General features: G+C 41.0%; 1 protein-coding gene across 1 annotated transcript; it reads left to right on the forward strand.

Moving 5' to 3' along the window:
• The first annotated feature begins 64 nt into the window (after positions 1-64).
• LOC115339241 (mitochondrial poly(A) polymerase) lies at positions 65-16,946 on the forward strand. The gene is given in 10 exon segments (XM_030008926.2): positions 65-239; positions 2,634-2,806; positions 3,367-3,600; positions 3,935-4,159; positions 10,399-10,610; positions 12,587-12,813; positions 14,023-14,115; positions 14,217-14,290; positions 16,056-16,368; positions 16,371-16,946. Coding segments are annotated over 10 exon segments (1,773 nt in total). The 3' UTR covers positions 16,418-16,946.
• Positions 16,947-20,784: the final 3,838 nt, after the last annotated feature.

The raw sequence follows: 20,784 nt of genomic DNA on the forward strand, positions 1-20,784 counted from the left end.
CCGCCGTCGAGCGCGGCGGCCGGCGCCTGCGCAGAGGCTGCTGCCGGCGCGGCTCTGCCCGGTAATGGCGCACCGCGCGGGCGGGCGGGCGCTGTCCCTGCTGCGGGGCCGCCTCCGCCTCCCCGGCCCGGCGGCGGCGGCCGGCGGCTGCGCGGCCCGCGGGCAGGCCCGCCTCGGCTCCTCCGGCGCCGCGGTGCAGCGGGCGCCGCAGGCAGCCGGCGCCGAGGAGGCGGGCGAAGGTAGGGGTCGCCGGGCCGCGCCGCGTTCCCCTCGGGGCCTGGCTGCCGTGTGGGGCTGGGGCGGCCTGGCTGTTTCTCCCGGGGGGGGGGGGCGACGAGGTCAGGCGAGGGCCTGGGCTGTGGAGTGGCCGCCTGCCGTGTTTGCGGCCGGCGGTTCGGCTCCGGGAGCAGCGCCGGGGCATTACCGGCGTCCCGGGCGTGAGGAGCTCCTCAGGGCCCGGGGAGCCGCCGCCGGGGTCCTCCTGGCGGCAGCGGGGTCGGCCTGTCCTCTCCCGGCCGTAGCGCCAGGGAGCGGTCCAGGAGGCCGGAATCCGCTGTCGTTGTCTAGGACTTGGTTTATTAAACGCCGGTGTCAGGTGGAGGCGGATGAAGCGACGGTGGTTATTCCCGAGAGACGCCCTTGAAAAGGCATAGGGAACGTTTGATGTCGCGTCTTTAGTAGAAGCCAAGAACTAGCGAGGACTGTCCGCTGTTGATGCGCTGTAACTTGGATGTAGCGTGTAACTTGCAGTTCATGCGTTTGTGAGCCTGAGGCCTGTGCTTCTACTTACGCTCATGTTTCAGCGCTTGGAAAACATTAGATAGCAACCTTTTTTAAAAGAGAGGAGAAGATCAGGCCATATTATCACAGTTTCACAAAACCTTTTGCTGTTCACATCCTTGTACTAACAAACATGCAGCAAATTCGATTAAGGAACAATTCCAGATTTCAGTTAATCATTCTTGTTTTGTTGTATAAATTTGATCATTAGTCTTACCTGGTTTGCTACATGACTATGTGAATGGTCACATTAGCATCAGCATGCAGAGAGCAGTATTAGAATATGTACGAGCACTGTGCGGAAGATGGGGATGTTTCTTCCAGCAGCAGTGCTGGTGTATACCTGTTTAAAATAACTGTGAAACTCTATCACTAACTGGAAATGTTGAATGGAACAGGGGAAGAAAGCAAAGTGTACAGCCTCTCATGCATTTAAAAATGCTTACAACCACCATTTGGATGCGATCATCTGCATCTGTGCTATGCTCAGACTGTGCAAATGACAGCAGAGCTGGGAAGAGATGTTAGAGCACATCTTTTGGTAGAGTAACTAAGCATGTACAGGTAGGAAATCGGGCAAGAATTACATAGCCACTCTGGCTTAATGCAGAGAGCTGTGGGAGTGAGAAAATCTGGATTCATCTCCTGATTGTGTCACTTGTCCATGGGACTTGTCCTTTCTGCATCTCAGTCACTTCACACTTCTCTGCCCCTATGGAAAGTAGGATGTTTATCATCTTCATAAAGGGCTTCTTTGGTCTTCTGATGAAAAATGCTATATAAAACTAAGCTATTGAAACAACTACTTTGGTTATTATTTACAAGCCTGTGTGAGAGCTCAGTAAACTTTGTAAAACAAAAGATTGCTTAAAAATAATAATAAATACTAACAAGTGTCATTAGATGATAGTTAAGATTTTCTTGAGACCGTAATATCTCGTGGGTTCCTCAAAATAAAAACATAGAATAAAGAGCTCTGTTGAACCTTTCTGTAGCAGATAGTAGCTGCAGAGAAATAACTGCATGTTCTCCAGCTTCCCAAACTGAATTACAAATGGCAGTATTAACAAGTAGCAGCTTCACAGGCTCTGGTAATGTGATGTGGTCAATGGAATAGTTTGAGACTTATGCAAGGAAGTGATTATGATTTCAAATTTGGGACATGGCCCCTTTGCCTGTGTGCAATCAAGAAAAAAGCTTCTGTGTTTCTGGATGTTCCAGCATGTCTCATTTCCATGTTAATTCTGTAGGCTGTCACCAACAATATAGATTGCCAGTAGTATGGTGAGATATGACTGATCTGTGGGTTTATTGTAGTAGATTAGATGAAAGTATAGTATTAAATGAAAATTTTGAGTAGGAGTTTACTGTAAAAGAAGGCGATGAGTTGTAAAAATAAGCAAGTGTTGAATTGTTCCGAAGGTGAAAGTGCTGGTTTTGTGGTAACTGAGAGAGATTATCTTTTCAGTGCAGCTAGCTCTGCCTCACACCCTCACTGGTATTTCCAGACTCATATGTATGAGTCTGTGTGTGCTGAGTTTTTTGATGGTGAACAGCAAATCAAAGAAGAGCCAAGATTCCTTGTATCATTAAGCTTCCTGTGGCATCAAGGGGAGTCAGTATTGTTTTCTTCCTACATTTCCTATTCCTTACAAATGTATGCATTTGTGAGAGAAATACACTTAGGTTTGTGTCTTTCATTCATTCTTGATTGTTTTCTCTTTTGCTGTAACCCTCTTAGAGAGCCAGGACAAACCTTTGTTCAATCCAGAGGAAGAGATTAAGTGTACTAAAGTCAGTTTTAAATCCTTCTGTTTATATAGAAAAGCCTTGATGCTCATTTCTTCTCACAGATGCTGAAGTCAATACCAGAAAGAAGACATTTGCTGAGGTCCAAACAGAACGATCGGAGCAAGCAGAACGGACTGTTTTAATTAAGTGCCCACCAAAACTTAACGAAAAAAAGTTATTGCAGTATTTATCTAGTCATGGAAATATTAAGAGTCATTTCTTTTTTGAAAACCGTGTAAGTAATTAACAATGTAAACTAAAATCTAGACTTAGACAAAAAGAAATACCAGCATTTGGTCAAGGCCTCATACATGCAAGTTAAACAAATTATATATAATTAGTATATTAAATTCATTTTTATCTTTGTTAATGTTTACAAGTTGCTGAGCAACAGATTTTTATTCATAAGTCAGCTAAGCAACACCTCTAAGGGATAGTTAGCAACCTGTTTTGCACTAAATCTTTGAAACTTTTACATAGCACTGTTTATTATTCTAACAATAGAGCTAACTCTTTTTTATGTGTTTCTTGAGCATTACGGTTGTGAAGATAAATAGCTTTTAGAACTTTTATGTTGAGTGCTTACTGCCAAGAATAGCATACCTTAAATATTTTTGATCTCTTGTGAAAAAGTGTCTGAAGAGTGTTGAGGTACAGAACCTAGCATTCAGCTTCAGGACTGTCATATTAAACTGTCTCAATACTCTCAGGAACATCTGAATAATAGCAGTACCATCAGTTCAAGGCTTGTATGCATTTATCTAACCCTGTCTATTTCCATTCTTAATGTTTTAGGGTATCCATGCTTTAATAGAATTTTCGGAAAAAAACAGTATAGCCTCATTGCAGGACGCTATTGGAATCCCAAGTGCTGCACAGCGTCATGTTGTCCCATTTAAATCTAGACTTTTTACTTTCACGCTGAAAAACCCAGTGAGTCAAGCTGCTGAAGAGACACCAGTTCACCTCTCTCCTCAGTCTCACATTCCAGTGAAAGAGCTTACTGAAAAGCTTTGTCATGCAGACAGTGTAAGTAGAGGTTTCTAGATCTCTCTCAATTAAAAATGAACAATGTCCGTTTCAGATTCGCAAGTGGTCATGTGCAACTTATAAAGCAATTTATTTCTATTAAAAAAAAAAAGTAACCCCTGTTAGAATTTTGTGTGAATTGTTCTCCTACATTGAAACAAATAGATGAAATTACTAACTTTAGTGGTCAAAATAATTTTTTGTGTGTGAAATAAACCTGTTTGAGAATAAAAAAAAAATCTTCTAATTGCAGTGATATTTACTACTTGAAAATACATGTTAATAGATAGAAGGTGTGTCATTGTATTTTTACAATGTTTATTTTCTTAACTAGATAAGCAGTCAGATGTACATTCTACTGAATGAGTATCAGCTTACAGAAGAAAATATCAAGCTCCGATTTCTGGCCTGTTCTCTGGTTCGGGATTTCACACGTGCGTATTTTCCAGACAGCACGGTAAAGCCATTTGGCTCTTCAGTCAACACCTTTGGCAAATTGGGATGTGATGTGGACATGTTTCTGGACTTCCATGATACACAAAAGCATGCTACAAAAATGGTAAGATTACGCTGTGCATCTTCAGTCTGTTGGATTTCCTTCAACAGGGCAGCTCATTTGCTGTTTCACACACAGGAATCAGTGTATTTATACTTAGGTTTTACATGAGTTCATACAGCAGACTGTGAATGAGTTTATTTGAATGTTTGTATTTGAAGACTTTTAAAAGCTTGATGTGACATGAAAGAGATCTTCCTTGCAATAGGAAGAAAATGATTTGGTGTTTACGTAGACTTCATACTGTTAGGGTGAATTTCACTGTGAAAAAAACCCTTCATCCTCCGAAATTGATTCAGCAATGTCAGACCTTCCCATCCTCCTGTTGTGTTTTCTTCTCTCGAGCTGCTGGGCTTCATCCCTGGTGTTTTAAAGCTTGGCTTTGTTAGGGTCTTCCATGTTCTAAAGCATAGTAATTTTGTGTGTGTGTGTGTGTGTGTGCACGTGCATTTTGGGAGGGTTGTCAGGTTCTTTTCCTTAGTTTCAAGAGCTGAAGGGAATTAATTAACTTACTCCTGAAAGGAACCTGAGGATAAGTCAACTGTAGACATTTTGGGGACCAGGACACAGGAGCAAAACAGGAACTGAGCCATATCAATAATGCAGATACTTTCAGTTGTCAGACTTTCCATAAGATACTTCATAATTATTTGAATGCCTCCTTGATAATACAATAGTAAGCACCAAGACAAGTGGTGATTACTAAGCAAGTGTAGACGCTCAAAATTGAAATACACTCACTTGAATTTGCTGACCAAAGTACAGAATTTGCATCACTACCTCGAGAAGCTGGAGGGTTACAAGACTGCCAGTAAGCAGTATTTGCTCAACAATATTGCCTTTTTCAATGCACTTATTAAATTTCATGTTAATCATGTCTTTACCCATACTATGAATCAGAAATCTTCACTATATAACCAAGTTCACATGTTTAGTGTTGGTATTTGGGCAGCTTCAAATTTTAGCTGGTATTTAGAGTAGGTTGTGTCCCAGTCCTTGTGCGTGTAGGCATTAAGAATGGGAAAGGACTAGACAAGGCTTTTTTGGAAGGATCTTATCTCTTGCTGCTGTTTTTTGGCTGTGGGCAGTGTAAATATCCTTTCAGATTAGAGAACAAAATATGAAAGAGAGACATGAGAATCAGGATAGGAAGAAGGGAGAGCTGGATCATAAATGCCCTGTGGAGAAGTTGGGATTCTTCATGGATTCTGAGTGGGTAATTAAGTAAGTGATTCTGGCTTTTTGAAAACTTTTCTGTTTATTTGTATGGTGACAGATAGTTTGGGAAAAAATAACTTTTTTTTTTTTTTTTTAAGGAAAACAAAGGCAATGGGCTTAAGCTTTTGAAGATTGAAAATTCACTCAGCTTTTCTGTACAATTTGTATATTGCCATGTACATTACTTTTAAAGAAATATCCCTTCAAACATACATAGTTTTTAGTATTATTGCAGTGATCAAACACAATGAAAGCAAATGTGTCGGCTGAAGAGTAGGATCATCATGCGTGTGTGGGAAGTGTTAAAATCTAGGAACCATTTATGTTTTAACAGTAAAGTTGCCTCTTAAATTTTGAGGGAAAAATCTTTCAAGTATAAAATGTCTATTTTCAAAGCATGTTTTGTAACTAGCTGTTTTCTTTAGTATTCATTCTCTGTAGAAGTAGAAGTTCTGTTGTAAACTTTAGAGTTATTTGGTGATGGGGTTACTAGCAGTTGTAATTACTTGTGGATGGTTGACAGACTTACTACTATGGGGATGCTGCAGCAAAAGCCAGGAGGGATGCTAGGTGAATGTGTGTCTTCAGGTTACATGATAGGTTAATAGGCTGCGTGGCACATTTAATACTCTGTGTGGTGTCGTGAGGCTTTTGTCTTGCTTGCAAGCACAGTCTTTACACACTAAAGATGATGATCTTGTTGGTTTTGTTGAAATTTTGGAGCGTTAAAACACAGGTGCATCTGCTGCATCAATGTGAAAGTGTGTACCAAAATAAGGTACCTTAGATCATTGTCCTGTAAAGAAGTGTAAAAATCATTATTGCAACTCTTGTGTCTTGATTCAAGCATAGTCAAAATGGGAGACTAAGGTGCCACCACATAGAGAGCTTTGTGCTTTGTAGGTGTGGTGGGTTAACCTTGGCTGGCCTCCAGCTGCCCTCCCAGTTGCTCTCTCACTCCCCCTCTCCTCAGCAGGAGAGAGGAGAAAATAAGATGAAAAAGCTCATGGGTCGAGATAAAGACAGGGAGATCACTTACCGATTACCATCACAGGCAAAACAGACTCAACTTGGAGAAGATTATTTTAATTTATTGCCAGCTAATAACGGATTAGGATAGTGAGAAATAAAAAAAACAAAATTAAAACCACCTTCCCATCATGCCCGCTTCTTCCCAGGCTTAACTTCACTCCCAATGCTTCCACCTCCTTCCCCCAAGCAGCAGAGGGGGATGGGGAATGGGGGTTGTGGTCAGTTCATAATGCTTCGTCTCTGCTGTTCCTTCCTCCTCATGCTGTTTCACTGCTCCAGCATGGGGTCTCTGCCATGGGTTGCAGCTCTTCAAGAACTGCTCCAGCATGGGTCCTTCCCACAGGGTACAGTCCTTCAGGAATGGACTGCTCCAGTGTGGGTTCCCCACAGGGTCAACAGGTCCTGCCAGAAAAGCTGCTCCTCTCCATGGCCTGCAGCTCCTGCCAGGAGCCTGCTCCTGTGTGAGCTCTCCACAGTCTGCAGCTTTCTTCAGGGTATATCCACCTGCTCTGGCATGGAGTCCTCCATGGGCTGCAGGGTGGGTATCTGCTCCACTGTGGTCCTCCATGGGCTGCAGGAGGACAACATGCAACACCATGGTCTTCTAGGGAATCCCTGCTCCGGTGCCTGGAGCACCTCCTCCTCTTCCTTCTTCACTGACCTTGGTGTCTGCAGGGTTGTTTCTCTCACATTTTTCTCACTCTCCCAGCTGCAGCACAGCATTTTTTACCCTTTCTTAACTATGTTATCACAGAGGTGCCACCAGCGTCACTGATGGGCTCAGCTTTTGGCCAGTGGCTGGTCCGTCTTGGAGCTGGCTGGAACTGTTTCTGTCCAACATGAGGAGACCTTGTGGTGTCTTCTCAAAGAATCCATCCCTGCAGCTCCCTCACTACCAAAACCTTGCCATGTAAACCCAATACAGTAGGAAAATAAGGTGTTGGGTGTATATCCTGTGATAGGCAACAGACAGTACTTCAGACGAAGGCAAAAGTTTCATATAGTTAGCAGTGTGATTTATAGGGATAATGATACTCTCCCCGGCAAATTGTGTTACTAGTATACATAAGTTGACCGCCTTAGAACAAGTTGAAGACAAGGGAAGGTAGCTTTAGTTATCAGATCATATAGTAGCAGTGGAAAGGGTATCTTCTGGTTTCTGTACTATTGCAGCCTTTCAGGGCTCTACCAGCAGTGGAGAAGGTCCAGGCATTTCAGCACCTATTTACATTAAATAACATTTTTTGAGTCTTATGGCAAACTGATTACTAATTTTTTAACATGCAGGCAGTTTGGGAGATCAGTGAATGACTTACAACAGAGTTCTGTGATATTTTTAGAGTAACAGTTTTTGCATTAAAACAGTTATACTTCTTGCTTAGGGTACTGTAACAATTTACCCCAAAGTAATAATTTACTTTATCTACATTTGCTGTTTTGAGCAACGTGGCAAGAATAGGGGGAGAACCACAGGGCTGGGGCAAGTGATCAGTACTTCATCCCCCGCATCTGGCACCAAAGGTGCCAGATATGAAGGTCCTATCAACTATTAAGAGTGTCTGTTTTATCATTACAAAAAAGTCTTCATCCAGCTTTTGAGAGATCTTGACCTGCTGTCTGGTAAGGCACATTGTGATTTTTGTCGCAAACATAAAGGTCCAAACACTAGCACACCTACATGTTGGCCGAGTCCCTGTCTTTTCCTTTCCTGTTACCTACCTCAATGTTGATAGTTATAGGCTCCTTTCACTTTGAGCCAGCCCTGCTGTAGCATGCAGCTACACAGCCATATAGGATTAGGGACCTCTGTTCTGGTATGTTCAAGCACACATGCTGCCTGGAGAATTGTTGGCAAGAGGAGAGCAGGAACAGTCACCTCAGTGATTGCCAGAGCAACTCAGAATTTCAGCACCTAAAGTGAGTTTGTGGGAAAGGTTGCAAGGTCCATAAGTTCTGGATTGTTTCACCTGTCCGTGAGTGCAAATTTTCTTTGCACTAACCTGGTGACGACAAAAGTAACTTGCTCTGTGTCTCAGAGGACTAGTTAGGTCACTTCGTAATGCTGTTTGTGTAGTATGCGTTGTATTGGGTTTGCGTGGCAAGGTACAGGGGTGGCTTCTGTGAGAAGCTGCTCGAAGCTTCCCCTACGTCTGACAGAGCCAATGCCAGCTGGCTCCAAGACGGACCCGCTGCTGGCCAAGGCTGAGCCCATCAGCGACAGTGGTAGCACCTCTGGGATCGCATATTTAAGAAGGGAAAAAAAGTTGCTGGGGCACAGAAACTGCAGCCAGAGAGAGGAGTGAGAATATGTAAGAGAAACAACCCTGCAGACCCCCAGGTCAGTGAAGAAGGAGGGGGAGGAGGTGCTCCAGGTGCCGGAGCAGAGATTCCCCTGCAGCCCGTGGTGGGGAAGACCATGGTGAGGCAGGCTGTCCCCCTGCAGCCCATGGAGGTCCACGGTGGAGCAGATATCCACCTGCAGCCCGGGGAGGACCCCACGCCGGAGCAGGTGGATGCCCGAAGGAGGCTGTGACCCTGTGGGAAGCCCGTGCTGGAGCAGGCTCCTGGCAGGACCTGTGGACCCATGGAGAGAGGAGTCCACGCTGGAGCAGGTTTTCTGGCAGGATTTGTGACCCTGCGGGGGACCCATGCTGGAGCAGTTCATGAAGAACTGCAGCCTGTGGGAAGGACCCACATTGGAGAAGTTCATGGAGGACTGTTTCCCGTGGGAGGGACCCCACGGTGGAGCAGGGGACGAGTGACGAGTCCTGCCCCTGAGGAGAGAGGAGCGGCAGAGACAACGTGTGATGAACTGACCGTAACCCCCATTCCCCATCCCCCTGCGCCGCTGGGAGGGGCTGGGTAGAGAATTCGGGAGTGAAGCTGTGCCTGGGAAGAAGGGAGAGGTGGTGGGAAGGTGTTTTAAGATTTGGTTTTATTTCTCATTACCCTACTCTGGTTTGATTGGCAATAAATTAAGTTAATTTTCCCCATGGCAAGTCTGTTTTGCCCGTGATGGTAATTGGTTGAGTGATCTCTCCCTGTCCTTATCTTGACCCACAAGCCTTTTGTTATATTTTCTCTCCCCTGTCCAGCTGAGGAGGGCAGTGAGAGTGGCTGTGTGGTGCTTAGTTGCTGGCTGGGGTTAAACCACGACAGCATTCACCCATGACATGTTCCAAGGGGGAGGGTAAGTCAGCGTCAGGTATTGGATTAACAAGCAAAATTAGCTGAGGCTTAAAAATATAGAGAGACTATAAAAAGAACAGAGATTTCATAGGTGTAAATTATTTTATTGAGGTATAAACTACAAATATGACAATTTAAAATATGAAGGCCTACAGGAAAATGCATGTCTGATGTCAAAATACATCTCCACGGTTTTTTTTATTTGTCAGAAAAACCATGTCTGATGTGAAGTGATTATTTTAAGTCTTATGGAAACTTATCTTCATTTTGAAGGATTAAGTAATTTGTATGCTAAAATTTTTAAGTTTTTTTAAATGAAAAAGACATTTTCCTTTACACTGCTACTTGATTCACTAATAACACATTGTTCTTTGAGGATTTGAAATGGAATTACTGGTGCTTTGAAATTAATGGTGGTTTGGTTGTGTTTTGCCCCTCTTACTTTTTAATTTAATTATATGCTCCTCTTTTCAGTCAGAGCATATATCGTCTCTCGGGAATTCCAGAATTACTTGTTTTAGGCAATAGTGAGATGTAGTATTATTATATGCTCATCTGAACAAGTAACTTTACAGTAAGTTGATCACTATTAACCTGGAAAAATTGAATCACTGGAAAAGAATATAAAAGAGAAAGCAATATGTTTTTACCTTTTTAAGTTCTGTGGGCTGCTTTGAATAATTCTTGTCTTTCAGTCTCTCATTGTACAGACTCCTTTGCAAATTGGTGTAGTCTTTCAGAAGTATTCTTAAATGTATCTTTGGTTCCAGACCTAACAGTTTACTTTTAAAATTTTGTGTTAGAAAAAAGGTCCCTTCGAAATGGAGTATCAGATGAAAAGATTACCGTCTGAAAGATTAGCAACTCAGAAAATTCTTTCTGTGATTGGTGATTGCCTTGACAATTTTGGTCCTGGATGTGTGAACGTACAGAAGATACTCAATGCTCGCTGCCCGCTGGTGAAATTTTCCCATCAACCGACAGGATTCCAGTGTGATCTGTCAGTGAGCAACAGGTGAGACCTGGTTTTAAAAAGTTTAGGAAGCATACTAATGTACTTATGTTCTTAAAAACTTGTAATGAAAACTGTTGCTGTGTTCTTGACAAATGTGAGTGTAGGCTCTGAAAGTAAAAAGGATATTTTTGACTTCTGGAGCTTTGGTTTTAATGTGCTTAAGATATCTTTCTCCAGCATAGGAAATACTTGCTAGCTGAAACTGAAGACTTGAAAACCACTTTATACAATAAGGTTGGCTTACAAGGAATTGAAAGAAGGCAGCATTCGATGGTGGTTACTTCCCTTCATGTATATGGGTATATGCACAGCCTTTTTTTGATTGCTTTTCAGATTAAGGAGCTCCATTGTGTTAATTTTTAGTGATGGGGCTTCTAGTTATTTTGGTGTCCTTTTTTTCTTCTTTAAGGGCCTGCATACACCTGTTTGCTGGCAAGGTATCTTGAATGCTAAATTAACTCACTGCATCAGAAAACAGGAGTCTAAAGTGTTACTGTCATTTAGGACCTTTCACAGCAGTGCCCAATAGAGGGAGCAGGCTTCTTAGAAATACCTCTCTCTGCATCTATTTTTCCTCTTCCGGCTTGCTCTCATTTGGTTGATAGTAAAGCATATAATTTGTTTTGCTGTCACTTATTTTATTAAGAAATACCCACCTCAATCCAGTATACATCAGTAGCCCTGGCATAAGGGTACATAATAAAAAATGAGTTACTAACCCTTTTCATTGTTGTTAGGGAATAGTAAAATATGAGTGATTATCTTTCAGAATACTTTCGGTGTGACTTTTAGTGCAGATTTTGTGATTTGTCTACAACAGATACAGTCAGATCCTAGACTGAATTTTCTAAGTTACCCAAAGTTCTGTTTCAGAATATGCAGGAGTTGTTAAGGCAGTACTGAACAAATGTCTTACAATAAAATTACTTTCATATATGCAGCCGCAGTGAAAGTCAGCGTGCAGTTCTGTGCAAACTTCCTTGTAATTCTCTGCTGACAGTTTGGCTGGTTGGGACTGTGTGTGTTGTCTTGTTATCGTTTGGAGTAATAACAGACCTCTGTGGACAGAAGGAAGCACTTCACAGTTGAAATTTTAGAAGCCCAGGTGTTACAAAACCTAGACATAGTAGATTTCCCCAAAATGCCATGGTGGATTTTTAGAAGAATTCAGTGCAAGATTGGGAGTAAAAACTCCTGCAACTGTAGTTCAACAAGCAATTTAAACTAAAACTGACCCCAAGGTAAGTTTTGCTCTCATACCATGCTTCCATTTTTTTTTCTGTTTTTTCTTGCCTTCCCATTTGTACACTACATAATGTTTGTATGACCATATGATGAAGCATATCAAAAACTGATCCAGCTGAAAACTTTTATCCTTCCAGAATAGTTGTTTTTTCACCAGGACCAAACATTAGTCATTTGAAAATTACCAAATTGACTTGTTTTGCAGATTTCATTTTGTCTCTGCACTTCATGTATTTTTCAGTGCATTATTCTATTACTTTTCAGGTTAAAAGTTGTAAAAGAAGTTCTAGTTGTATTTTATTATATATTAGGATAGAGATATTGTCTGATGTACCTCAAAGGCAATTGTGGATAAATTAGGTTTTCCCACCTTGATTTTGCATAGTTTAACTCTTGAGTACTTGATGGTGGTTTTGGGGTTTTTTTTTTCCCCACTGTGTTGTGGAACAAGGAAACAGGAAACAGTGCAAATGCAGTATTATTATTTACTCATAACTATATCCTTCTTACTATGGATTACTACAAGGTATTTCATCCTGGACAATTTCAGGCATTCTCTTCTATTTTTTTTAAATGCATGAAAGTTGGGGTTTTTTTGTTTTTTTTTTTTTTTTAATGGATACCCTCTTCCCTTATAACTGATGTTCTAGGGATGAACAATGAACACTGCATCTAGTACTTCACAATTCTCTCATTATGTACATGTCTTTTACTTTTCATTTCTTCTTCAGTATTGCTATAAGAAGTTCAGAACTCTTATATATCTATGGCTGTCTTGATTCCCGTGTAAGAGCACTAGTGTTCAGTGTACGATGTTGGGCCCGTGTTCATGGACTTACAAATAGTGTTCCTGGTACATGGATTACAAACTTCTCTCTGACCATGATGGTCATGTTTTTTCTGCAAAAGAGATCACCACCTATCATTCCAACACTAGACCAACTTAAAGAACTGGCAGGTAAGGACAGCTGTTTTTGTGTTTATTGAAGTGACTTTCACATTTGTTTTCTCTGAAGTGGTGAATAAACCCAAGCAATTTCTTTATGCTCTCAAATACTAATGCATATCAAGTGTGCCTTAAGTTTGAGGGAATATACAAGCTTTACTTGTATCTTTTTTGGTGAAAATAATGCATTTTTAAAGGCAAACTAAATCCATTTTCAATACAATTCTAAATTCTATTTAGAGGGGTTAGGCTTGTTCTATGCCTCACATAATTAAAAGTCATTTATTTGCTCAGTTCTCTCATGATGGCTGTTTTTTGTTTATTTTGTTTTTTAGAAGACTTGTAGGGTCTCAGATGTTTCTGCAGTTGTTAAGGATTTTGTGCAGATTGATATGATGTATATTGTTTTATAGATACCAAATGTTTAAAAGAAAGGCTATATTTTTTCCTCACAATTTGTAATATCCTTGAGACTGTTCGGGCCATCTGCAAATAATTCTTATATCTTCGCAAACAAGCTGTTCTGGCGGTTTTGTACATAGCTTTCAGTCTGTATTATCTTCAGTAAATCTTATGAAAGCGTAGAGAATGACACCCTAAGTTCTTGATTCCTCACTTGTGCCTTCTGCTTATTGACATGCTTCCTTGGAAGCTTTAATGCTCTGACTGGAGAAAAAGGTCTGTGGTTAGTTGCTTTAAAATCAGTTTAAACTTTTCCATCAGAATTCTATAGACTTTTTATACATAAAACACCTGTCCTGAAATTTTACAAGAATATTCCTAATTCTCTTAAGTTTTTCAGAAAAAGATGGTGGACACTTTGGGTCTGATTTTTTTGAAACCCTCATACAGGTATTAATCTCAGAGGTTTGTGCTGTTCAGTGTATAATAAAGCTCTGTATGCAGAGATATCAGGTTTGTTATGTAAAAGAAGTAACTTCAGAGATACAAAGATGTTGTATACCTTATTCTTGTAGGCTTTTGAAAATATGCCATTTACTCATGCTTCTTTTCCATTGCGTGTCCAATCTTTCCATAAAGATTTTCTTGTAAATCTTTAACCACTTAAGTTGAATGTTAACCTGAAAGTTCACTTGTGAACTCCTAATTTGATTTACTTAATATGGTAGCATTCATTGAATTCAGTCATCTGAATTTTATTAAATACAATGGTATTTTCTTGTTTATCACTTCAAAATATGCCTGTGATTTTTGTTTCAGATGAAAAAGACAAGCATGTAATTGGAGGATATGATTGCTCATTTGTTAGTGATTTAAGCAAGATTAAACCTACAAAAAATACAGAAACACTTGGTAGGTAAATCTCCATTAACTTTTTTTTTTAATTGTTATGAGCATATCGAAAGTAAACTTTTGCTTAATGTTACTGACGGCTATTGTTTTTTTTCTTTTAGATGTATTGTTGGGTGACTTTTTTGAATACTTTGGAAACTTTGATTTCAGAAAGAATTCCATAAATCTCCGAAAGGTAAATTAATTTTAATCTCTCATCATTATCAATTAAATTTCTCGGTCTGCCATTTGACAGACTACATATGCTAAGCAACAATTTCTGTCGTATTGTATATAGAAAGTACATTTAAATTGGTTGTATCCAGAAATTGAGTCCTTTCTGTGAAGGAAGAGAGTTTTCCTCTCGGAGCCTAATCACTTACAGCACCATTAAAAAAATTTACAGTGTCATTACTTGGATATGTTGGAAAGCACAAACTCTGATGCTAAGCCTGTATGATTTTTCTTGAAAACCATGTAATAAAAGTGGCAGCTTTAAAAAGTAGAAGCTATTTGCTTCTGTGAGAGGAAAGCTTTTTAAAATGTCACGATGTATGTCATAGCAAAAGTCTATGACAAACCCTGTACGCCAACAGGCTTTGCATTTGAAGTTGGGAGTCCAGACCCAAACAGTGTCTGCATTAAAACTTACAACCGAGTTCTGAAACTTGCTTTTGGCACTTGAATTTCCTACTGCAGTTTGTATCAGCTTACAGTAAGCGTATTTACAACTCAGTAAGCATGATGGATAACATGATCCTTCTGTGCTATCACTTTGGTTTACTTCATATGTTTAAGTCATGCTATTTATTGATATGTGTGTGAGTGTATGCAAGTATAATAGAAATATATATCTAAATGTAACTACCTTAACTCACACCTGTTCCTCCTGCGCTGCTTACAGGATGAGGGGTTTCAGTGCTATGTTGCTGTGTGGACGCTCTTGTTTGTGTTCTGTTTCCTACTTGGGCACTACAGATTGCTGGCCTAAGAGTCTTTTTGCCACTGCAGGTTGATCCTAGAAACTGATTCCTTAAGCTGGAGAACTTCTGTTTACCATTAAGCCTTAAAAAAGGCAAGCAAAAACATGCACATGTTGGAGCCTGAGCTAGTCAGGGGAAATGTCTGCGCTGCTGATGTTTTTCTGTTTAACTAGTCAGTCCCCTTGGCCCTGGGGCAAGAGTATGCAGCATGTGTGTGGACACTTCCTGGACTAGCAGTAGCTGGTGGGTGCCTGCTAGAGCTTGCAGTGGAAGGCTTGCAGAGGTTCTATAATACAGAGCAAGTCAGCTAAGTAGCACTGATATGTACTGAGATGGAAGTGCATTTAAACAGCAAACTACATAGTTGTCAACAACTTGTCTTGTACTACACCAAGTGCCCAGAAGTGGACCGTGACCTGAATAGCTCTGTACTTAAAAGACAGACTGAACTGGGAGGAATTTAAGCCAAGGCAGTAATCTTGGTTTATTATAGTAGCTCTTAATGAGCATTGTGAGAGGAATGGTTTGAACAGTTTAAGTGCTTGTAGTAGTTTATCAAACTGGGCTATGCAGGTTAATATGACACACTCATGCTGCCTATACATGAATGGAGATAGGAGTAGGAGGTTGCAATGAATGAGGTCTGAGGTTTGTGGAAAAGCAAATGGGAGAATGGCCAAATGGACAGGCTAAGCTGTAGTTGTGTGTTCTTTGCCTTGAAGGAAATCTAAGCTGAATGTGGCAAGGAAAAGCACCACTAAGAGGATTCAGAGAACAGGAGTCTTACAGTCAGGTTGACAGGAAAATTAACTTGATTAATAATGATTTTGTTGTTGTTGTTTGTTTGTTTTCAAGAAGTTCTCTACTAGATCAAAATACTTTTACTCTTAATGCTAATGTAACAACTCAAGTGATTGTTATTTGCTCAGCCTGTAATGCACATATGCAACTTTGGCTTTTTCTTTATGCTGTCTGCAGGGAAAGGAAGTAAATAAACCTGAGTCGACTCCTCTTTATATCTGGAATCCCTTTGAACAAGACCTTAATATCAGCAAGAATGTTAATCAGCCACAGCTGGAGAAATTTGTGGCTATGGCCAGAGAAAGTGCCTGGATTTTACAGAAGGAAGATAAAACTCAGCAAATGAGCAATAAAGAGCCTTGGGGATTGGCAGCCTTACTGGTACCATTTGGAAAAAGTAATCCCAGCAAGATGAAGAATAGGATGAAGGGACTAGGAAGTGAAACAATCAGAAGCCTCTTGGACTCTTTAAGGTTAACTAATGCAAATAGTCTACAAAAAGCAGTGGGAAAGTGACTTTCAGCACAGAAACACAGTAGCTGGTATTCTGTTCTAGGAATTCAATGTGACACACAGTCTGAAGAACATTACTTTTAATATTTCTATTATGGTGAAATGGAGAGTCAAATGACCTCTGTTTTCCATTGTGATGCTTTTTGTACAGGTCTGCTTTCCTTCTGTACGTTTTTCTCCTCCTTACTCTTCACTTTTCTATCTGTTCTATGAATGAAGAGCATTCAAATGCAAGTTTTACAGATACATTTTGGAAGTAGCCTTCAGTTGGGCAGTCTTTAAAAAAAAAAAAAAAAGTGTGACAGGAGCAGCATGGGAAAAAGCCTTTGGGAATTCTGTTGACTAACGTAAAAATGATCTGCTAAGTAAAAGCTCAAAAAACAACCACCCTTCAGTGAAACCACAGTTTGAAAGAATATGAACGCGTTAGAACCATTGCTTCCAATCCAATCATGTTCTGGAAGCCAGTAAAACCAAAGTGCATGTATCTATTTTTGCAATTGTTTTTCATTCATGTAGATAGTGCCAAGACAAAATAAAGAGAATGGAATTAGATAGTAGCGTTTGCAGTTTCATAAAGCGTTGCTCTCCAAGGGTAGTGCAACTGTTTTGTGTTGGAAAAGTGGGTTTGCTCTTGTCAAATTTCTTCAGTCAACTCTCTTTTGTTTTCTGTACCCATAGGACTGGTTGCCATCCACATTTGTGTGTACACTCATGTTTCTTATTTTGTCTTCAACTTCGCTTTGAACTTGTATTTCTGGTTAAGGCAGGGGCTTCTGCAGGCCCTTCTTGCCTCATCACTCTCCTCAAAGTTGCTGCCTACTAGGCAACACCAAAGCCTTCCTCTCACTGTCCTTTGTAGAGGGATCTGTCTCTTGCAGAGATCCATAGGGAATCATGTATCATGCTGGAGTCCTGTTCCTAGTCTTGCCTTGTTTTTAAGATATCCAGCAGAACGGTGACAGGCTCCTTTCCAAATCAGTTGGCCCAGCGAGGATCGATGCTTCTGATGGACTTACAAGCATTGAGTTCTCTGTCCATCTGCCACAAAAGAGTGTTTTCAGAGGAAGGGGAAGAGAGAAGGGAAGGAAGGAAGTCAGAAAGGGAAATGGAGAGCAAGTAAATGTCAGTTAGATTTTCCAGGTACATTTGTGACTATTCCACCTGTCCAGTTTGAGAGCCACTCGTGCATGAAAACTAAATGGCAACAGTGATAACAACTCTACAGATTGTTGTGTATATTCTTAACAGGAATTCTGTACAAGAAATTACTGTAACTCAGAGATTATTGTACAGATGCAACATTGATGTTTATGATTACAGTTTCATTTTCAGTATTTTTAGATTCTTTAATGTTGCTGTGGTATATGATTTTGTGTAGACTTTATTTCTAATGTTGTAGTCTGAACAGTTAAAAAGTGTGTTTTCTCTTTTCCCTGAGATATTATTTGTTGGAAATACTGTGGGCAGTAATGCATACTTCCAAAGTACTTGTAAAAACTGGGCAAGGAAAAGTACTTTCCAGCAGTTGGCTGACTAAAGGGTTAGACCTTGAGTGGCAGGAAGACCTTCTTACAGATCAATTCTGTATTAGTTTATTTGGAATTTAAAATAATATTCATATGTGTCCATTTCTGATTTATAAATGTTTTCTTGAACAATGACTCACATAGTCATTACCTTGGTCACAGGAATTAATTCTTGTATGAACTTCTTCAAGACTGAGCCTTGAATTTCAGACTTAGTTTTGTACCTAAATCCTGGTGCTGGTGTGTGAACTTCTTTTTGGAGGCTGGTATGAAGTTTATTGTACTTGTTATTGGTGCTAACCCAAAGCCTTTGATAGCAAGCTTGGCACTGATGCTGTAAGGAGTCCATTGCTACCTTAATCTTTACAGAACCTAGAGGTACATTTTCTGCTGTTTCTCCAGCGATAGACTTTGAAGCTTTTTGAAGATTAGGGCAGTACTCGAGTACTTGTGAGTTTTCTTTTTTCCAGCTAAACAAAAAGGGTAATACTGCAGTGCAATAGTAAGAAAATGGCTTATCAGGAACAGGAGCACACAGCAGAACTGACCTACTTGGATTACATTCACAGTGGTTCACTCTGACATAGATAGGAAAGATTTTATAAGAATTTTGACACATAGACACAGGACACTTGTCAAATACTAATAAACTTTGTAATTTGGTTCTACTGTTGAGCCACTGTGAAGCACATGCTTTATTTGTAAATGTGTATAGGCGTTGAAGGTGCTTAGTATTCCTTAAAAGGCAGGGCAGAACATGGTTACTGCACATGCAGCATCTTTCAGCATCACTTTTCTGTTTAGACTGCCTGTCCCTTTGGGGAGTAGTTCTGAACCCTTGTCATGGCTGCAGGCCAATTTCTGAAAAGAAAGAAGCCAAAAGCAGTGTTGCAGCAATGGAAATGCACAAGTGATTGTTTCAGATGTCTGCAAGTCCAGGGAGCTGGAGGCTAGCTGCTGAGTGAAGCCTAGACACTTTGAGGAGCAGCTATCATTGATGATACAAATAAGCCCGATAGGCGGCTTTCATAGAGGAGGCTGCTAGCTGGGGGTTGAGAGCTGACCGTAAGCTTCCCTAGAGCATGAGCTGTGTCTGGGAGAAGAGCTGTGTGACACTGGTGAAACTGAAGCCACCTGTGTGAAGAGAACCAGACAGAGAAGAGGATGACCAAGATTTGAGGGGGTGTATTTAGCAAATCAAGAGAAATGGTGTGATTATAATTTCCTGAGGGCAGCAGCCTTATCACATTGAAGATGGTTAGAAACAGCAGTATGGTTCTGTCAGTAAACACAAGGGTTGGATATTTGTCAAGAAAGGACTATGGTGACAGTGGATTTGAGAGCTCGTTCGTATGGTCCAAAAACATGTAAACAATGTCTCGGCAAGAGTGAGGCAGTAAGTTTTAGTTGCTTCTTGGACTCGGCGCTGATATGCTACATTGTAGGGTAGGACTGTTGAGGAGGCCATGTGTAAGGAACATCAGTGAATTAAACACGTTTTTGCCCCTCTGCCCCTTCCCCTTGCTGGGAATACTTTTTAGTGCAGTCTCACATTCTGTGGCTCTTAACTGGTTAGGGAAACTGAAACATTTAAAAGTTCCTTGCCCTGAGAAAATGTTCTTTGGGACAATAACTTCAAGTTAACATTTGTTGCCAGGGATTTTTTTTTTTTTTTTTTATTTTTCCCCTAAATGTTTGATGCTCACTAGTTGCAGGAATGGGTTCTGCTGCAACTGCCACTGCACCATCATTCCTCTGTGGCTTCCTGGGAACCTGCAGCCTTCGTCTACAGCTGGCTGCTGGGTAAGCATCTGTGTGTGATGCTCATGGCTAAGACACAGTCACAAAACTGAGACTTCTTGGCTGGTAGCAGATGCTCTGTTCCTCTGCCTCAATTTCAAAATTACAGTTCCTGCCTGGGATTCTGTTCTTTACGCTTTGAATCACAGCATAATTTAGGTTGGGAGAGACCTCTGGACCTAGTCCAGCTGCCTCCTCAAGCAGTATCAGCTGTGAGATCAGACCAGGTTTCTCAGGGCTTTATCTAGTCAGGTCTTGAAAAACTCAAAGGATGGAGACTGCACAACCTCTCCGGACAACCTGTTCCGATGCTTGACTGTCCTCATCACCCTGATGGGCTGGTCTGTAATACATTGCCACATCCTTGTCAGTCTTAATGGCTTCTTTTCTGATCCTGATGCACAATCCAATCAGACTACCATCCATCACAAATGTTCAGGCTGGTCCTTCATGTAAAGAGCCCCCCCCAAGACTTCCCTTCTTTCTTCCCTGTCTTCCCCTAGGAGCTTGTATCCATCCTTCACAGTGCTTCCACCACATGTGAGCATTTCCACCATATCTGTTATTCCAACAGTGCTGTACCAACAGCATGAGGGGCTTTAGTTCCTCCTGCTTGTTCTCCAAACTGCCACACATTTGTATCTGTACATTTGGGGTGGGTACCTGTTCATCCTTTTTTATTTTTCTGTAGGTCCCTCTTGTTCCCATCACCCTGTATCCTTTGCTCTCAATCCATGTCCACTGCTGCCTCACTTAACTGTGGGTTATAATTGTCCTCCCTTATTGTTCCTAGCTGAAACCCTTGATACGGCCACTGCTCTTATCCAGCTTACAAAGTCCCCATGACATTAAAATCCTGCTTAAAAATTAATTTCTAAAAGGATCTGCAGCAAAATAAGATCATCAGTACCAGATCGGCATCGCAGAAAAGCAGCAGAAAATACATTTGCACTGCTGCAGGGGAGCATGGTGGAAATATCTGAGCTAGCTTTAGCTGTGCTGGTGCTTCTGCAGAGAAGCACATAACACCATGTAGAGACACTCGGGCAGGTGTGGAAGCAACA

The sequence above is a fragment of the Aquila chrysaetos genome, chromosome 3 (assembly GCF_900496995.4).
Source record: "Aquila chrysaetos chrysaetos chromosome 3, bAquChr1.4, whole genome shotgun sequence".
NCBI lineage: Eukaryota > Metazoa > Chordata > Aves > Accipitriformes > Accipitridae > Aquila > Aquila chrysaetos.